At 46.5% G+C, this 14,283-nt stretch overlaps 2 protein-coding genes across 2 annotated transcripts in view; both read left to right on the plus strand.

Moving 5' to 3' along the window:
• Positions 1–14,283, plus strand: part of LOC140207821 (uncharacterized) — a 50,429-nt gene that overhangs the window by 31,145 nt on the left and 5,001 nt on the right. Inside the window, exons 5-7 of the mRNA XM_072276382.1 lie at positions 8,537–9,556; positions 9,806–10,140; positions 11,555–11,559. Of these exons, the coding sequence (XP_072132483.1) occupies positions 8,537–9,556; positions 9,806–10,140; positions 11,555–11,559 (1,360 nt within the window). The remainder of the gene's footprint in view (positions 1–8,536; positions 9,557–9,805; positions 10,141–11,554; positions 11,560–14,283) is intronic.
• Positions 1,852–14,283, plus strand: part of LOC140208445 (uncharacterized) — a 76,106-nt gene continuing 63,674 nt past the window's right edge. Inside the window, exon 1 of the mRNA XM_072277131.1 lies at positions 1,852–1,900. The gene's annotated coding sequence lies outside the window, so the exon portion shown is untranslated. The remainder of the gene's footprint in view (positions 1,901–14,283) is intronic.

Below are 14,283 nucleotides of genomic sequence, written 5' to 3' on the forward strand. Positions count from 1 at the left end.
ATGGAAACATGCTGAAAATATTGCAGAATAAATCATTGTCCACCCACAACGAGAGGACGTGACAGATCCGGATCTCACTGACTTGTCTGAACCGGTAAAAGATGAAGGTACACAGACACGGAGAGCAGTGAATTACAGATGATGCAGACCTGTGGAAAAGCGTGAACAGGAAATGGGATCACATGACGGGTGGAGGGTCTCCCATCTGAACCGGTGACTCTGCTCCTCGCCCCTCACACGCTGCCCGACCCATCCGCTACAATTCCCACATTATTCCATATTTACACCAGATCTATTTTTACTTTTTCCCTCCAGATCTTCCCTGTCCCTTACCCTCCAGCCCCAGGTCACAGAGTCACAGGCTCGATTCCCATCCCGGTCCAACACACAATTCAGACCCAAACCGGAAATCTGCAGGTTTCATTTAAATCCATCCATGTTTATAAACACTCATTTCTATTCACATTCCTCCAGCCTCACTGGACAGGAACACTGAAACATCAAGTGAGAAACAGCAGGAGGTGGCCATTCAGCTCCTCTAAGATGATGGCTGCTCTCCCATCTCAGCCACATGTTTCTGCCCGATCCTCATTTCCTCGATACTTTCGGTCTCCACAGATCTGCCGGCCTCTGTTTTATGTGAGGACAATCACTGAGTCTTCACCACCCTCTGTGGTGGGGATTTACAGACATTCACCACCCTCGGAGTGGAGACATTTCCCCTCATCTCAGTCCCGGACAGTCCACCCCCTTTTTCAGAGACTGGGATCCCTGGTTCAGCCGGTAATGATGTTGTGCATTTCAATGTGTTCATCTCTCAGTCCTCGATTCTCCAAATGAAAGGGTTATCACATTTGATCTTTCTTCATATGATGACCCCACCACTCCGGGGATCAGTCTGGTGAATCTTCACTGCACTCTCCATAACAAATACTCTCTAACCTCTTTGTTAATCCTCTATGGAATTAATTTCCATCTTCTGCAGCCCCGTGTTGCCCCAACCACTCACCTCCCACCCCCGTCACTACTTCCACCTTCCCACCTCCCCCTCACCTGGACCCACCTCTCACTCCCCAGCTCTTGCCCCATCCCCACCCCTCACCTCTTTTCTCGGACTATTTCCCGTCCACTCTCAGTCCAGAGGGAGGGTCTCGGCCCGAAATGTTGACGGTCCATTTCCCTCCACAGATGCTGCCCGACCCACTGAGTTCCTCCGGCAGTTTGTTCTTTGGTCTGTGTGACCCGTGTTAGTGTGGGGAGCGGGATTTTACACCGTATTCCCGGTACAGTCTCAACAAAACACAAATAATTGTCACTTTGCCCGGACCATCGGCCCCGCTTGCAGGGCAACAGTCTGCCGGTGTTTGCCCCCCAATGTGGTGAATCGCCACCACCGTGGGCTCAGACATTTCCACAGATGAGCCCCTCCTGTCCCCACCGGGACAAACATCCTGTCCGCCCCCTCTCTCACCGTCTTCATCCTCTCCCTCCCCGGGGAACCGGCATCAAACCGACGGGCCGAGCGGTCTCCTCCTACCTCTCAGCGACACATCAGACTCCGGCCGCAGGAGACGCTTCACAAACGCCCCAACTTCCCTCGGAGGGAAATGGAAATAAATCAGAAAGCGGACATTTACTTTGACGGTTGTCCCGCCGTGACGGAAAGTTCGGGAGACGGAGTCATCGGGGGTAACGCCCTCTCGGCTGGTCCGCCTCCGCTATTGGCTTGAAGTAGTGATTGACATCGCTTCGGACCAATGGGAATAGCGCAGCGCGTGACTCCTCTGTTGACAGTGGTGGGGGAGGGGCTAGTCACGTGATTAGTAGCCCGGCCGTTTAAGCGACCAAGCTCGAGCTCACCAGCGCGCGGGGCACAAAAGGCCCCGGATGATCGGTTGAGGTGAGAAGGGGTCTCACCGGGCGGCGTTTTCAACACCGACTTCGGGTAGTTGCTGTGACTCCGGACTCCGTGACCCGCAATCCCGGGACAGTCCTGCTCTCTTCCCTCTCTCTCAGCCCCACCATCCGTACACGGGCCCCGGGGAGCTTCCGGCTGATGAGGGAATGGGAACCGATGGGTCTCTCAGACAGAGCTGAGCTCCAGCTGTCTAAATGCAAGGATCGGGAACTCGGAGAAAGGGATCAAAATCTTTTACATCAGCTGTTGTGAAAATCACCTTTGTTCTGCCTCCAGTCACAAACAAGAGAAAATCTGCAGATGCTGGAAATCCGAGCAACACACACAAATTGCTGGAGGAACTCAGCATTAGTACTCTTTTCCATAGATGCTGCCTGGCCTGCTGAGTTCCCCCAGCATTTTGTGTCTGTTGCTTGTTCCACCCCCTCTTGTTCTGGACTTTTCTACCCGTGAGAACATGTTTTGTCCCACTCTCTCTGGGTACATAATGATATCAAACACCTTTTCCCTGGGCAACAAGTAGCTTTCACATCACAAATGTGCCAGACTCCAATGAGACAGACTACTGCCCTTCCCTTCATATTCATTGGCATTGCCATCACTGAGTTCACCACCGTCAGTCACCTGGGGGAGGGTTCAGGGGAAATATTTATGTACAATACAGAAACTGGTGTTACCTGTGCGTATTCTGGCGATGCAAATTTTGCTGGAGAATTAGCAAGTGGGAAGAAGTGGAGTGATATTTGAAAATCTGACTTTTTTAAGTGTCATTTAGCAAGCAAATGACATATGGACAGTGCAAAAGCTCTGACAAGAAAATCCATCATTACCTGTTACAGGCCTGCAACTTAGGTTGTGTGAGAGTGTAGATGAACTTAAACAAACCCAGAGGAGATCAAAGTTCTTACAGACAGTCATTTGATAGCTGTTAAAATGAATACCTCTCTATATAAAATTCACTGTGCACATGTGGGAAAATTGCATAATACAAGCTTTATGTGCACACTGGTCATTACAAATTTGAGGGGAGATTGGTGGGAAGGTGGGAAGACCTCCAGTGTCCCTGATGCCATGACGTACATGATGTGCATCCAGCTGCAGCTTGTAACCCTGCACTTTAAGGAGTTGGAACTTGAAATGGATGAATTCTGGATCATCCAGGAGTTGGAGGGGGTGATAGACATGACATGAAGAGAGGTGAGTTACACCCAAGGTGCAGGACACAGGAAACTGGGTGAGAGTCAGGAAGGGGAATGAGGTTAAATAGCCATCACAGAGTACTGTTGTGTCCATCCCGCACAACAACAGGTGGACCACTTTAGAAACTGTTGAGATTACCTGGCAGAGAAAAATCAAAGGGGTGATAGGGGATTCGTTAGTTAGAGGAACAGAACAAGAGGGGACTAATATCCCAGTGGTAAGGCTCGCTAGTGCTAGTGTGGGGAGAGGGTGATGTGGTTAAAATAAGTTGTAGGGGAAATGGGAGCCAGAATGACAGAACAGATAGTGGAGAGGGTGAATTGAATGAAATTGACTTTATTGCATACGTCCTTCATATACATGAGGAGTAGAAATCTTTACATCTCCATCTAAATGTGCAATGTGTAATTTATAGTCATTTATAATAAATAGTTTGTACACAGGACAGTCAATATAACATAGAAATTCAATTGTATCAGCATGAATTAATCAGTCTGATGGCCTGGTGGAAGATGATGTCCCGGAGCCTGTTGGTCCTTTTGCTGTGGTACCGTTTCCTCGATGGTAGCAGCAGGAAGAGTTTGTGGTTGTGGTGAATTGCGTCCCCAATATCCTTTGGGCCCCTTTTACACACCTGTCTCTGTAAATGTCCTGAATAGTGGGAAGTTCACATCTACAGATGCGCTGGGCTGTCCGCACCACTTTCTGCAGGTTCCTGCGATTAAGGGAAGTACAGTTCCCATACCAGGCAGTGATGCAGCCAGTCAGGATGCTCTCAATTGTGTGTCCCTGTAGAAAGACCTTCGGATTTTGGGCCCCATCCCCAACTTCTTCAACCATCTGAGGTGAAAGAGGTGCTGCTGTGCTCTTTTTACAACACAGCCGGTATGTACAGACCATGTACATGAAAGATGGCAAATGGAGTTTAATGCTGGTAAGTGTGAGGTGCTACATTTTGGTAGGACTAATCAAAATAGGACATACATGGTAAATGGTAGGGCATTGAAGAATGCAGTAGAACAGAGGGATCTGGGAATAATGGTGCATCATTCCCTGAAGGTGGAATCTCATGTGGATAGGGTGGTGAAGAAAGCTTTTGGTTTGCTGGCCTTCATAAATCAGAGCATTGAGTATAGGAGTTGGGATGTAATGTTAAAATTGTACAAGGCATTGGTAAGGCCAAAATTGGAGTATTGTGTACAGTTCTGGTCACCGAATTACAGGAAAGATGTCAACAAAATAGAGAGAATACAGAGATTTACTAGAATGTTCCCTGGGTTTCAGCACCTCAGTTACAGAGAAAGGTTGAACAAGTTGGGTCTTTATTTTTTTGGGGACTTGACAGAGGTATTTAAAATTATGAGGGGGATAGATAGAGTTGATGTGTATAGGCTTTTTCCATTGAGAGTAGGTGAGATTCAAACAAGAGGACATGAGTTGAGAGTTAGGGGGCAGAAGTTTAGGGGTAACATGAGGGGAGTGGTAGAGTGTGGTAGCTGTGTAGAATGAGCTTCCAGTAGAAGTGGTAGAGGCAGGCTCGATATTGTCATTTAAAGTAAAATTGGATAGCTATATGGACAGGAAAGGAATGGAGGGTTATGGGCTGAGTGCAGGTCGGTGGGACTAGGTGAGAGTAAGCATTCAGCACGGACTAGAAGGGCCAAGATGTCCTGTTTCCATGCTGTAATTGTTATATGGTTATATGTGAGATCCTTGGTGATGTTTATGCTGAGGAACTTAAAGCTGTTCACCTTCTTAACCCCAGATCCATTGATGTCAATAGGGGTTAGCCTGTCTCCATTCCTCCTGTCGTCCATAATCAGCTCCTTTGTTTTTGTGACAAAGAGGGAGAGTTTGTTTTCTTGACACCAGTCAGATGTTGTTCAGACCTTAGACAGAGTCAGCAATCAAATGGTTGAGCATGGTGCGATGAATGTTCTGAGCTGTGTATATCACAATGCAAGAAGCATCGCAGGAAAGCCAGATGAGCTCAGGACAGGGAATTATGATATTGTAGCCATTGTTGGGACTTGGTTGCACCCAACGGTCTGATGAATTTAGAGGAATAAATTTGTTGAGAGATTGCACCATGCCACGATACAAAGGTTGTCCCAGTAAGTGATTTTAACTTTCCATATATTGACTGGGACTCCCATACTGTAAAAGGACTAGATGGGGTAGAGTTTGTCAAATGTGCCCTTAATCAGTATGTAGAATTCTTGACGTAGAAGTGTGCAATAAGCTGTTAGGAAATGATCCAGGGCTGGTGACAGAAATTAGTGATCATAATGCATGAGATTCACAGTAAATATGGACAAAGAGCGATCTGCACCACGGGTTGAGATTCTAAATTGGAGAAAGGTCAATTTTGATGGTATGAGAAAGGGTCTGACAAGTGTGGTTTGGGACAGGCTGCTTTCTGGCAAAGGAGTACTTGGTAAGTAGGAGGCCTTCAGAAGTGAAATTTTGAGGATGTAGAGTTTGTATATGCCTGCCAAAATAAAATTTGAAAAGTTACAGGTGCAGGGAACCTTGGTTTTCAAGAGATATTGAGGCCCGGGATATTTTGTTCCTCTAAATGCCTCAGACTGTTGGGTGCTACCAAGACCCATTAATGACTACAATATCATGATTCCACACCCTGAGCTCATTTGACTCTTTTTTAGTTGTCTGCTGTTGGTTTCTGAAAGTTTCCCAATAGTTTTTGGGTAAGTTATTGGAACATTTGTGCAGGAACCGGATATATACTGTAAGTATTTGGTTAGGTGTGGACTGATAAAAGATAGACAGCATGGCTTTGTGCACGGTAGGTCATGTCTAACCAATCTTATAGAGTCTCTCGAGGAAGTTATCAGGAAAGTGGATGAAGGCAAGGCAGTGGATGTTGTCTACATGGACTTTAGCAAGGCACTTAACAAAGTCTCATATGGGAGGTTGGTCAAGAAGGTTCAGTCACTCAGCATTCAAGATGAGATAGTAAATTGGATGAGACACTGACTTTGGGAGAAGCCAGAGTGTGGTAGCACATGGTTGCCTCTCTGACTAGAAGCCTGTGACTAGAAGCCTGTGACTAGTGGTGTGTCATGGGGATCAGTGCTGGATCTGTTGTTGTTTGTCATTTATATCAGTAATCTGGATGATAGTGTGGTTAACTGGATCAGCAAATTTGAGAATGACACCAAGATTGTTGGTGTAGTGGACAGCGAGGAAGACTATCATGACTTGCAGTGTGATCTGGACCAGCTGGGAAAATGGTTTGAGAAGCGGAAAATTGAATTTAATGCAGACAAGTGCGAGTTGTTGCACTTTGGTATGACCTACCAGGGCAGGTTTTTCACAGTGACTGGTCGGGCACAGAGGACTGTTGTAGAAGAAAGGGACCTGGGAGTACAAGTCCTTAGTTCACAGAAAGTGGTGTCACAGTAAGATAGAGACGGAAAGCAGGATTTCAGTCCATTGGCCTTTGTGAACCAAAGTACTGACAACAATAGATGGATGTTATGTTGACTTGTATAAGACATTGGTGAGGCCTAATTTGAAGTATTGTGTGCAGTTTTGGTCACCTACTTACAGGAAAGATGTAAAAGATGTTGAAAGTGTTGTGAGAAAATTCACAAGGATGTTACCAGGTCTGGAGGACTTGGGTTATAAGGAAAGATTGAACAGGTCAGGAATTTATTCCTTGGAATGTGGAAGACTGAGGGGAGATTTGTTTGTGATAGAGGGGCGTAGACAGGGTAAAAGCAAGCTGACTTTCTCCACTGGGATTGGGTGGGACTACAACTAGAGGACATGGGTTAAGGGTGAAAGGTGAAACGTTAAGGGGAACATTAGGGGAAACTTCTTCACACAGATGGTCATCCGGGTGTGGAATGAGCAGCCAGCACAAGTGGTGAATGCGAGCTCAATTTCAACATTTAAGAGGTTTGCACAGGTACCTGGATGGTAGGGGTATGGGAGTGGGCAGTTTAAATAGTTCAGCACAACCCAGATGGCCCAAAGGGCCTGTTTCTGTGCTGTAATTTTCTGTGACTGTGACAAGAACCTGAAATAATACAAAAATTCACTCTACGTCCTTTTCACGGCTGTGCGGACCAACCATTCATCTCAGCAGGAATTTTTTATATGGCGTTAAAACTGTGGCACTTTTAAGTTAATAATGCATAAAAGAAAATCCTTGCTGCACGTCAAGAAAGACTATTTGTGTGAGACTGTTTCAGTTACTGTGGGGCCAGGCACCCATGCTGCTCAGCAGGAACAGGGAATAATAACAATGGAGAGAGTCAAACTGAGCCAAGTCACAGATTGGAGACGGCAGAAATGCCCCATTCTGATAGAGACAGGAAGAGCATCAAGGAATTGATGGTCATTCCAGATACCAGCACTGTGACCAGTCAGAAGATGATTTCTTTGTCGAACTTGGGTTGAACCTCATTGTAACAGTGTGATACCAGATCAAACCTTGGCAACTCAAGTAATCTCATCTGAAATGTTGTCCTACACCCACTGATGGATTTTGATGATCTTTTTACAGGTTAAAAATAAGAAGGAATTTTTCTCCAGGAATTGCAAACAGCACGCCAGTTTTGCTGTCTCTGTCTAGATATTTAAGAAGTGGAGCAAGGGATTCAATCGACCATCCTTCCTGGTCAGACTGTTGGGAGGGATTCACTCGGTCATCTGACTGACTGGCACACCCGTCATTTTACACAGTGGGAATGGATTCCATCGGTCATCTCAACTGAAGGTACATCAGCAAGTTCACACTGGACAAGGCCATTCATCTGTTCTGTGTGTGAGAAGGGACTCAGTCAGTCTTCCCACCTGTGGACACACCAGTCAGTTCACACTGGGCAGAGGCTGGTCATCTGCTGAAATTCTGGGAAAGGATTCACTTAGTTATCTGACCTAATGGCTCACCAGTGAGTTCACACCAGGGAGAAGCCGTTCACCTGCTCAGACTCTGGGAAGGGATTCAGTTGGTCATCTAACCTAATGGCTCACCAGCGAGTTCACACTGGGCAGAAGCCGTTCACCTGCTCAGACTGTGGGAAGAGATTCACTGAGTCATCCACCCTACAGAGACACCAGCAAGTTCACACTGGGGAGAAGCCATTCACCTGCTCAGACTGTGGGAAGAGATTCACTGAGTCATCCCACCTACGGGTACATCAGCGTGTTCACACTGGGGAGAAGCCTTTCACGTGCTCAGAATGTGGGAAGAGATTCACTCAGTTATCCCACCTACAGAGTCATCAGCGAGTTCACACCGGGGAGAAGTCGTTCAACTGCTCAGTCTGTGGGAAGGGATTCACTCACTCATCCAGCCTACAGAGACATCAGCAAGTTCACACTGGGGAGAAGCCGTTCACCTGCTTAGAATGTGGGAAGGAATTCACTCAGTCATCCCACCTACAGAGTCATCAGCGAGTTCACACTGGGGAGAAGCCGTTCACCTGCTCAGAATGTGGGAAGGGATTCACTCAGTTATCCCACCTACAGAGACATCAGCGTGTTCACACTGGGGAGAAGCCGTTCACCTGCTCAGTCTGTGGGAAAAGATTCACTGAGTCATCCCAACTACGGAGACATCAACGAGTTCACACTGGGAAGAAGCCATTCACCTGCTCAGACTGTGGGAAGAGATTCACTGAGTCATCCACCCAACAGAGACACCAGCGAGTTCACACTGGGGAGAAGCCATTCACCTGCTCAGACTGTGGGAAGAGATTCACTGAGTCATCCCACCTACGGGTACATCAGCGTGTTCACACTGGGGAGAAGCCTTTCACCTGCTCAGAATGTGGGAAGAGATTCACTCAGTTATCCCACCTACAGAGTCATCAGCGAGTTCACACCGGGGAGAAGTCGTTCAACTGCTCAGTCTGTGGGAAGGGATTCACTCACTCATCCAGCCTACAGAGACATCAGCAAGTTCACACTGGGGAGAAGCCGTTCACCTGCTTAGAATGTGGGAAGGGATTCACTCAGTCATCCCACCTACAGAGCCATCAGCGAGTTCACACTGGGGAGAAGCCGTTCACCTGCTTAGAATGTGGGAAGGGATTCACTCAGTTATCCCACCTACAGAGACATCAGCGTGTTCACACTGGGGAGAAGCCGTTCACTTGCTCAGTCTGTGGGAAAAGATTCACTGAGTCATCCCAACTACTGAGACATCAACGAGTTCACACTGGGAAGAAGCCATTCACCTGCTCAGTCTGTGGGAAGAGATTCACTCAGTTATCCCACCTAAAGAGTCATCAGCGAGTTCACACTGGGGAGAAGCCATTCACATGCTTAGAATGTGAGAAGCGATTCACTCACTCATCCACCCTACAGAGACATCAGCGAGTTCACACTGGGGAGAAGCCATTCACCTGCTCAGTCTGTGGGAAGGGATTCACTCAGTTGTCCCAACTACAGAGTCATCAGCGAGTTTACGCTGGGGAGAAGCCGTTCACCTGCTTAGAATGTGGGAAAGGATTCACTCAGTCATTCAAACTACTGGCACACCAGTCAGTTCACAGTGGGGAGTGGCCATTCTCCTGCTCAGAATGTGGGAAAGGATTCAGTCAGTCGTCCAAACTAATCGCACACCAATCAGTTCACACTGGAGAGAGACCACTCACCTGCTCAGACTGTGGGAAGGGATTCACTCGGTCATCCCAACTACTGGCACACCAGTCAGTTCACACCGGGGAGAGGCCATTCACATGCTCAGTCTGTGAGAAGAGATTCACTCAGTCATCCTACCTACAGATTCATCAGCGAGTTCATACTGGGGAGAAACCGTTCACCTGCTCAGAATGTGGGAAGAGATTCACTCAGTCATCCACCCTACAGAGACATCAGCAAGTTCACACTGGGGAGAAGCCGTTCACCTGCTCAGTCTGTGGGAAGAGATTCACTCAGTTATCCCACCTACAGAGTCATCAGCGAGTTCACACTAGGGAGAAGCCGTTCACCTGCTCAGAATGTGGGAAAGGATTCACTCGGTCATCCGAACTACTGGCACACCAGTCAGTTCACAATGGGGAGTTACTGTTGTTCTGAATCACAAGGTTTCGTTTGCTGTGGACTGTCATTTTAAGAGCGAGAGAGAGAGATTAAGAAAGTGAATCAGTCTGACTTTCAGCTTGTTCACATCACTCACAGCTTGTTTAATTTTAACTGAGGACACAGACACTCAGATTCAGATGGAGACAAAGGCGGAAAAGTGGAAGGATCGAAACCAGGGAACTAGTGGCCAAGGGTCATTGTTTCGAACTTTCCTATGCCGACAAGGGTGGGTTAATTATCAACTCAGCATACATCGAACGTGTGGTTGTCACCTCGTTTGATCAATAGGAGTGGATCTGATTTGGGGTATCCTGTGGAGTACAGTTCCCATACCAGGCAGTGATGCAGCCAGTCAGGATGCTCTCAATTGTGTCATAGAAACATAGAAACATAGAAAATAGGTGCAGGAGTAGGCCATTCGGTCCTTCGAGCCTGCACCGCCATTTATTATGATCATGGCTGATCATCCAACTCAGAACACCGCCCCAGCCTTCCCTCCATACCCCCTGACCCCCGTAGCCACAAGGGCCATATCTAACTCCCTCTTAAATATAGCCAATGAACTGGCCTCAACTGTTTCCTGTGGCAGAGAATTCCACAGATTCACCACTCTCTGTGTCCCTGTAGAAAGACCTTCGGATTTTGGGCCCCATCCCCAGCTTCTTCAACTATCTGAGTTGAAAGAGGTGCTGCTGTGCTCTTTTTACAACACAGCCGGTATGTACAGACCATGTACATGAAAGATGGCAAATGGAGTTTAATGCTGGTAAGTGTGAGGTGCTACATTTTGGTAGGACTAATCAAAATAGGACATACATGGTAAATGGTAGGGCATTGAAGAATGCAGTAGAACAGAGGGATCTGGGAATAATGGTGCATCATTCCCTGAAGGTGGAATCTCATGTGGATAGGGTGGTGAAGAAAGCTTTTGGTATGCTGGCCTTCATAAATCAGAGCATTGAGTATAGGAGCTGGGATGTAATGTTAAAATTGTACAAGGCATTGGTAAGGCCAAATTTGGAGTATTGTGTACAGTTCTGGTCACCGAATAATAGGAAAGATGTCAACAAAATAGAGAGAGGACAGAGATTTACTAGAATGTTACCTGGGTTTCAGCACCTCAGTTACAGAGAAAGGTTGAACAAGTTGGGTCTTTATTTTTTTGGAGCGTAGAAGGTTGAGGGGGTCTTGACAGTGGAATTTAAAATTATGAGGGGGATGGATAGAGTTGACGTGTATAGGCTTTTTTCATTGAGAGTAGGTGAGATTCAAACAAGAGGACATGAGTTGAGTGTTAGGGGGCAGAAGTTTAGGGGTAACATGAGGAGAACTTCTTTACTCAGAGAGTGGTAGTTGTGTGGAATGAGCTTCCAGCAGAAGTGGTAGAGGCAGGCTCGATATTGTCATTTAAAGTAAAATTGGATAGCTATATGGACAGGAAAGGAATGGAGGGTTATGGGCTGAATGCAGGTTGGTGGGACTAGGTGAGAGTAAGCATTCAGCATGGACTAGAAGGGCTGAGATGGCCTGTTTCCATGCTGTAATTGTTATATGGTTATATGTGAGATCCTTGGTGATGTTTATGCTGAGGAACTTAAAGCTGTTCACCTTCTTAACCCCAGATCCATTGATGTCACTAGAGGTTAGCCTGTCTCCATTCCTCCTGTCATCCACAATCAGCTCATTTGTTTTTGTGACAATGAGAGAGAGTTTGTTTTCTTGACACCAGTCAGATGTTGTTCAGACCTCAGACGGAGTCAGCAATCAAATGGTTGAGCATGGTGCGATGAATGTGCTGAGCTGTGTGTATCACAATGCAAGAAGCATCGTAGGAAATCCAGATGAGCTCTTGGACAGGGAATTATGATATTGTAGCCATTATTGGGACTTGGTTGCACCAAACAGTCTGAGGGATTTAGAGGAACAAATTTGTAGAGAGATTGCAGACCATGACAAGGAACAAAAGTGTGATTTTAACTTTCCATATATTGACTGGGACTCCCATACTGTAAAAGGACTCAAGGGGGTAGAGTTTGTCAAATGTGCCCTTAATCAGTTTGTAGAATTCCTGACGTAGAAGTGTGCGATGAGCTGTTAGGAAATGTTCCAGGGCTGGTGACAGAAATTAGTGATCATAATGCAATGAGATTCAAAGTAACTACGGAAAACGAGAGGTGTGCACCACGGGTTGAGATTCTAAATTGGAGAAAGGTCTATTTTGATGGTATCAGAAAGGATCCGACAAGTGTGGTTTGGGACAGTCTGTTTTCTGGCAAAGGAGTACTTGGTAAGTGGGAGGCCTTCAGAAGTGAAAATTTGAGGGTGTCTAGTTTGTATATGCCTGTCAAGATAAAAGTTGAAAGGTAACTGGCACAGGGAACCTTGGATATTTTGTTCCTCCAAATGCGTCAGAATGTTGGGTGCTACCAAGGTTCATTGATGACTACAATATCAAAATTCCACCCCCGAGCTGATCCAACTTTTTTTAAGTTGTCTTCTGTGGTTTCTAAAAGCTTCCCAATAGTTTTTGCTTTTTTGTTTGCCCTCTCTTTGGCTTTTATGTTGGCTTTGTCTTCTCATTTCATCCACAGTTGTGTCCTCCTGCGTTTCCAATGCTTCCACTTCTTTGCGATGTATCTATCACTCAGCTCCCGAATTGCTCCCAGAAACTCCAGCCATTGCTGCTCCATTGTCACTCCTACCTTTTCCCTTCCAAACAAGTTTGGCCAGCTTCTCTGTCATAGAAACATGGAGAAGTTCAAACGGAAACAGACTATTTGGCCCATCTAGTCAATGCCGAAAAAAGCTTTAAGCTGTCCAATGCAACTACCTGCACTGGGACCATCGCCCTCCATACCCCCACCATCCAGGACCCATCCAAACTTCTTCTAAATGGCGAAACCGAGCTCATATTCACTACTTGCGCTGACATCTCATTCCACACTCTCACGACCATTTCAGTAAAGAGCTTTTCCAAATGTTCCCGTTAAATTTTCACCTTCCCCACTTACCCATGACATCTGGTTGTCATCCCACCCAACCTCAGTGGAAAAAGCTGCTTGCATTTACCCTATCTATACCCTCATAATTTTGTATACTTCCAACAAATTCTCAAAGCAATGTATAATTTCCTTGTTTATGTTTAGAGCCTTTTTTAGGTGTATGAAATGATGAGGGGCATTGATCATGTGGGTAGCCAGAGGTTTTTCCCAGGGCTGAAATGGCTAACACGAGGGGAGATAGTTTTAAGGTGCTTGGAAATAGATACCGAGGGGATGTCAGGGGTAAGTTTTTTACACAGAGAGTGGTGGGTGCGTGGAATGCACTGCCGGCTATTCGTGTGAGAGTGTTTCAGTTACTGTGGGGACAGGAACCCATGCAGCTCAGTGGGAACAGGGAATAATACCAGCGCAGAGAGTCAAACTGAGCTGGGTCACAGATCGGAGATGGCAGAGAGGTCCAATTCTTATAGAGACAGGAAGAGCATCAGAGAATTTGATGGTCATTCCAGGTAACAGCACTGTGCCCAGTTAGAAGATGATTTCTCTCTCTGACTTGGGTAACAGTGAAGTTGAACAGAGTGATCCCAGATCACATGTTGACAACTCAAGTGACCTCATCTGAGATATTGTCCGACACCCATTGATGGATTTTGTAAATATTTTTACAGGTTAAACATGACAAGGAATTTGTCTACTGGAATCTCGAACACAACATGCCAGTTTTGCTGTCTCTGTCCAGATAATTTAAGAAGAGGAGCAAGGGATTCACTCGATCATCCTTCCTACTCAGACTGTGAGGAGGGATTCACTCGGTCATCTGACCGACTGGCACACCCATCATTTTACACAGTGGGGGTTGGAGGGAACCGATTCACTGAGCAAACAGTGGGAATGGATTCAGTCGGTCATTTTAACTGAAGGTACATCAGCAAGTTCACACCGGACAAGGCCATTCACCTGCTCTGTGTGTGAGAAGGGATTCAGTTGGTCATCCCACCTGTGGACACACCGGTCAGTTCACACTGGGCAGAGGCTGGTCATCTGCTGAATTTGTGGGGAAGGATTCACTCGGTCATCTGACCTAATGGCTCACCAGCGAGT

Source organism: Mobula birostris, chromosome 13 (assembly GCF_030028105.1).
Source record: "Mobula birostris isolate sMobBir1 chromosome 13, sMobBir1.hap1, whole genome shotgun sequence".
Lineage (NCBI taxonomy): Eukaryota > Metazoa > Chordata > Chondrichthyes > Myliobatiformes > Myliobatidae > Mobula > Mobula birostris.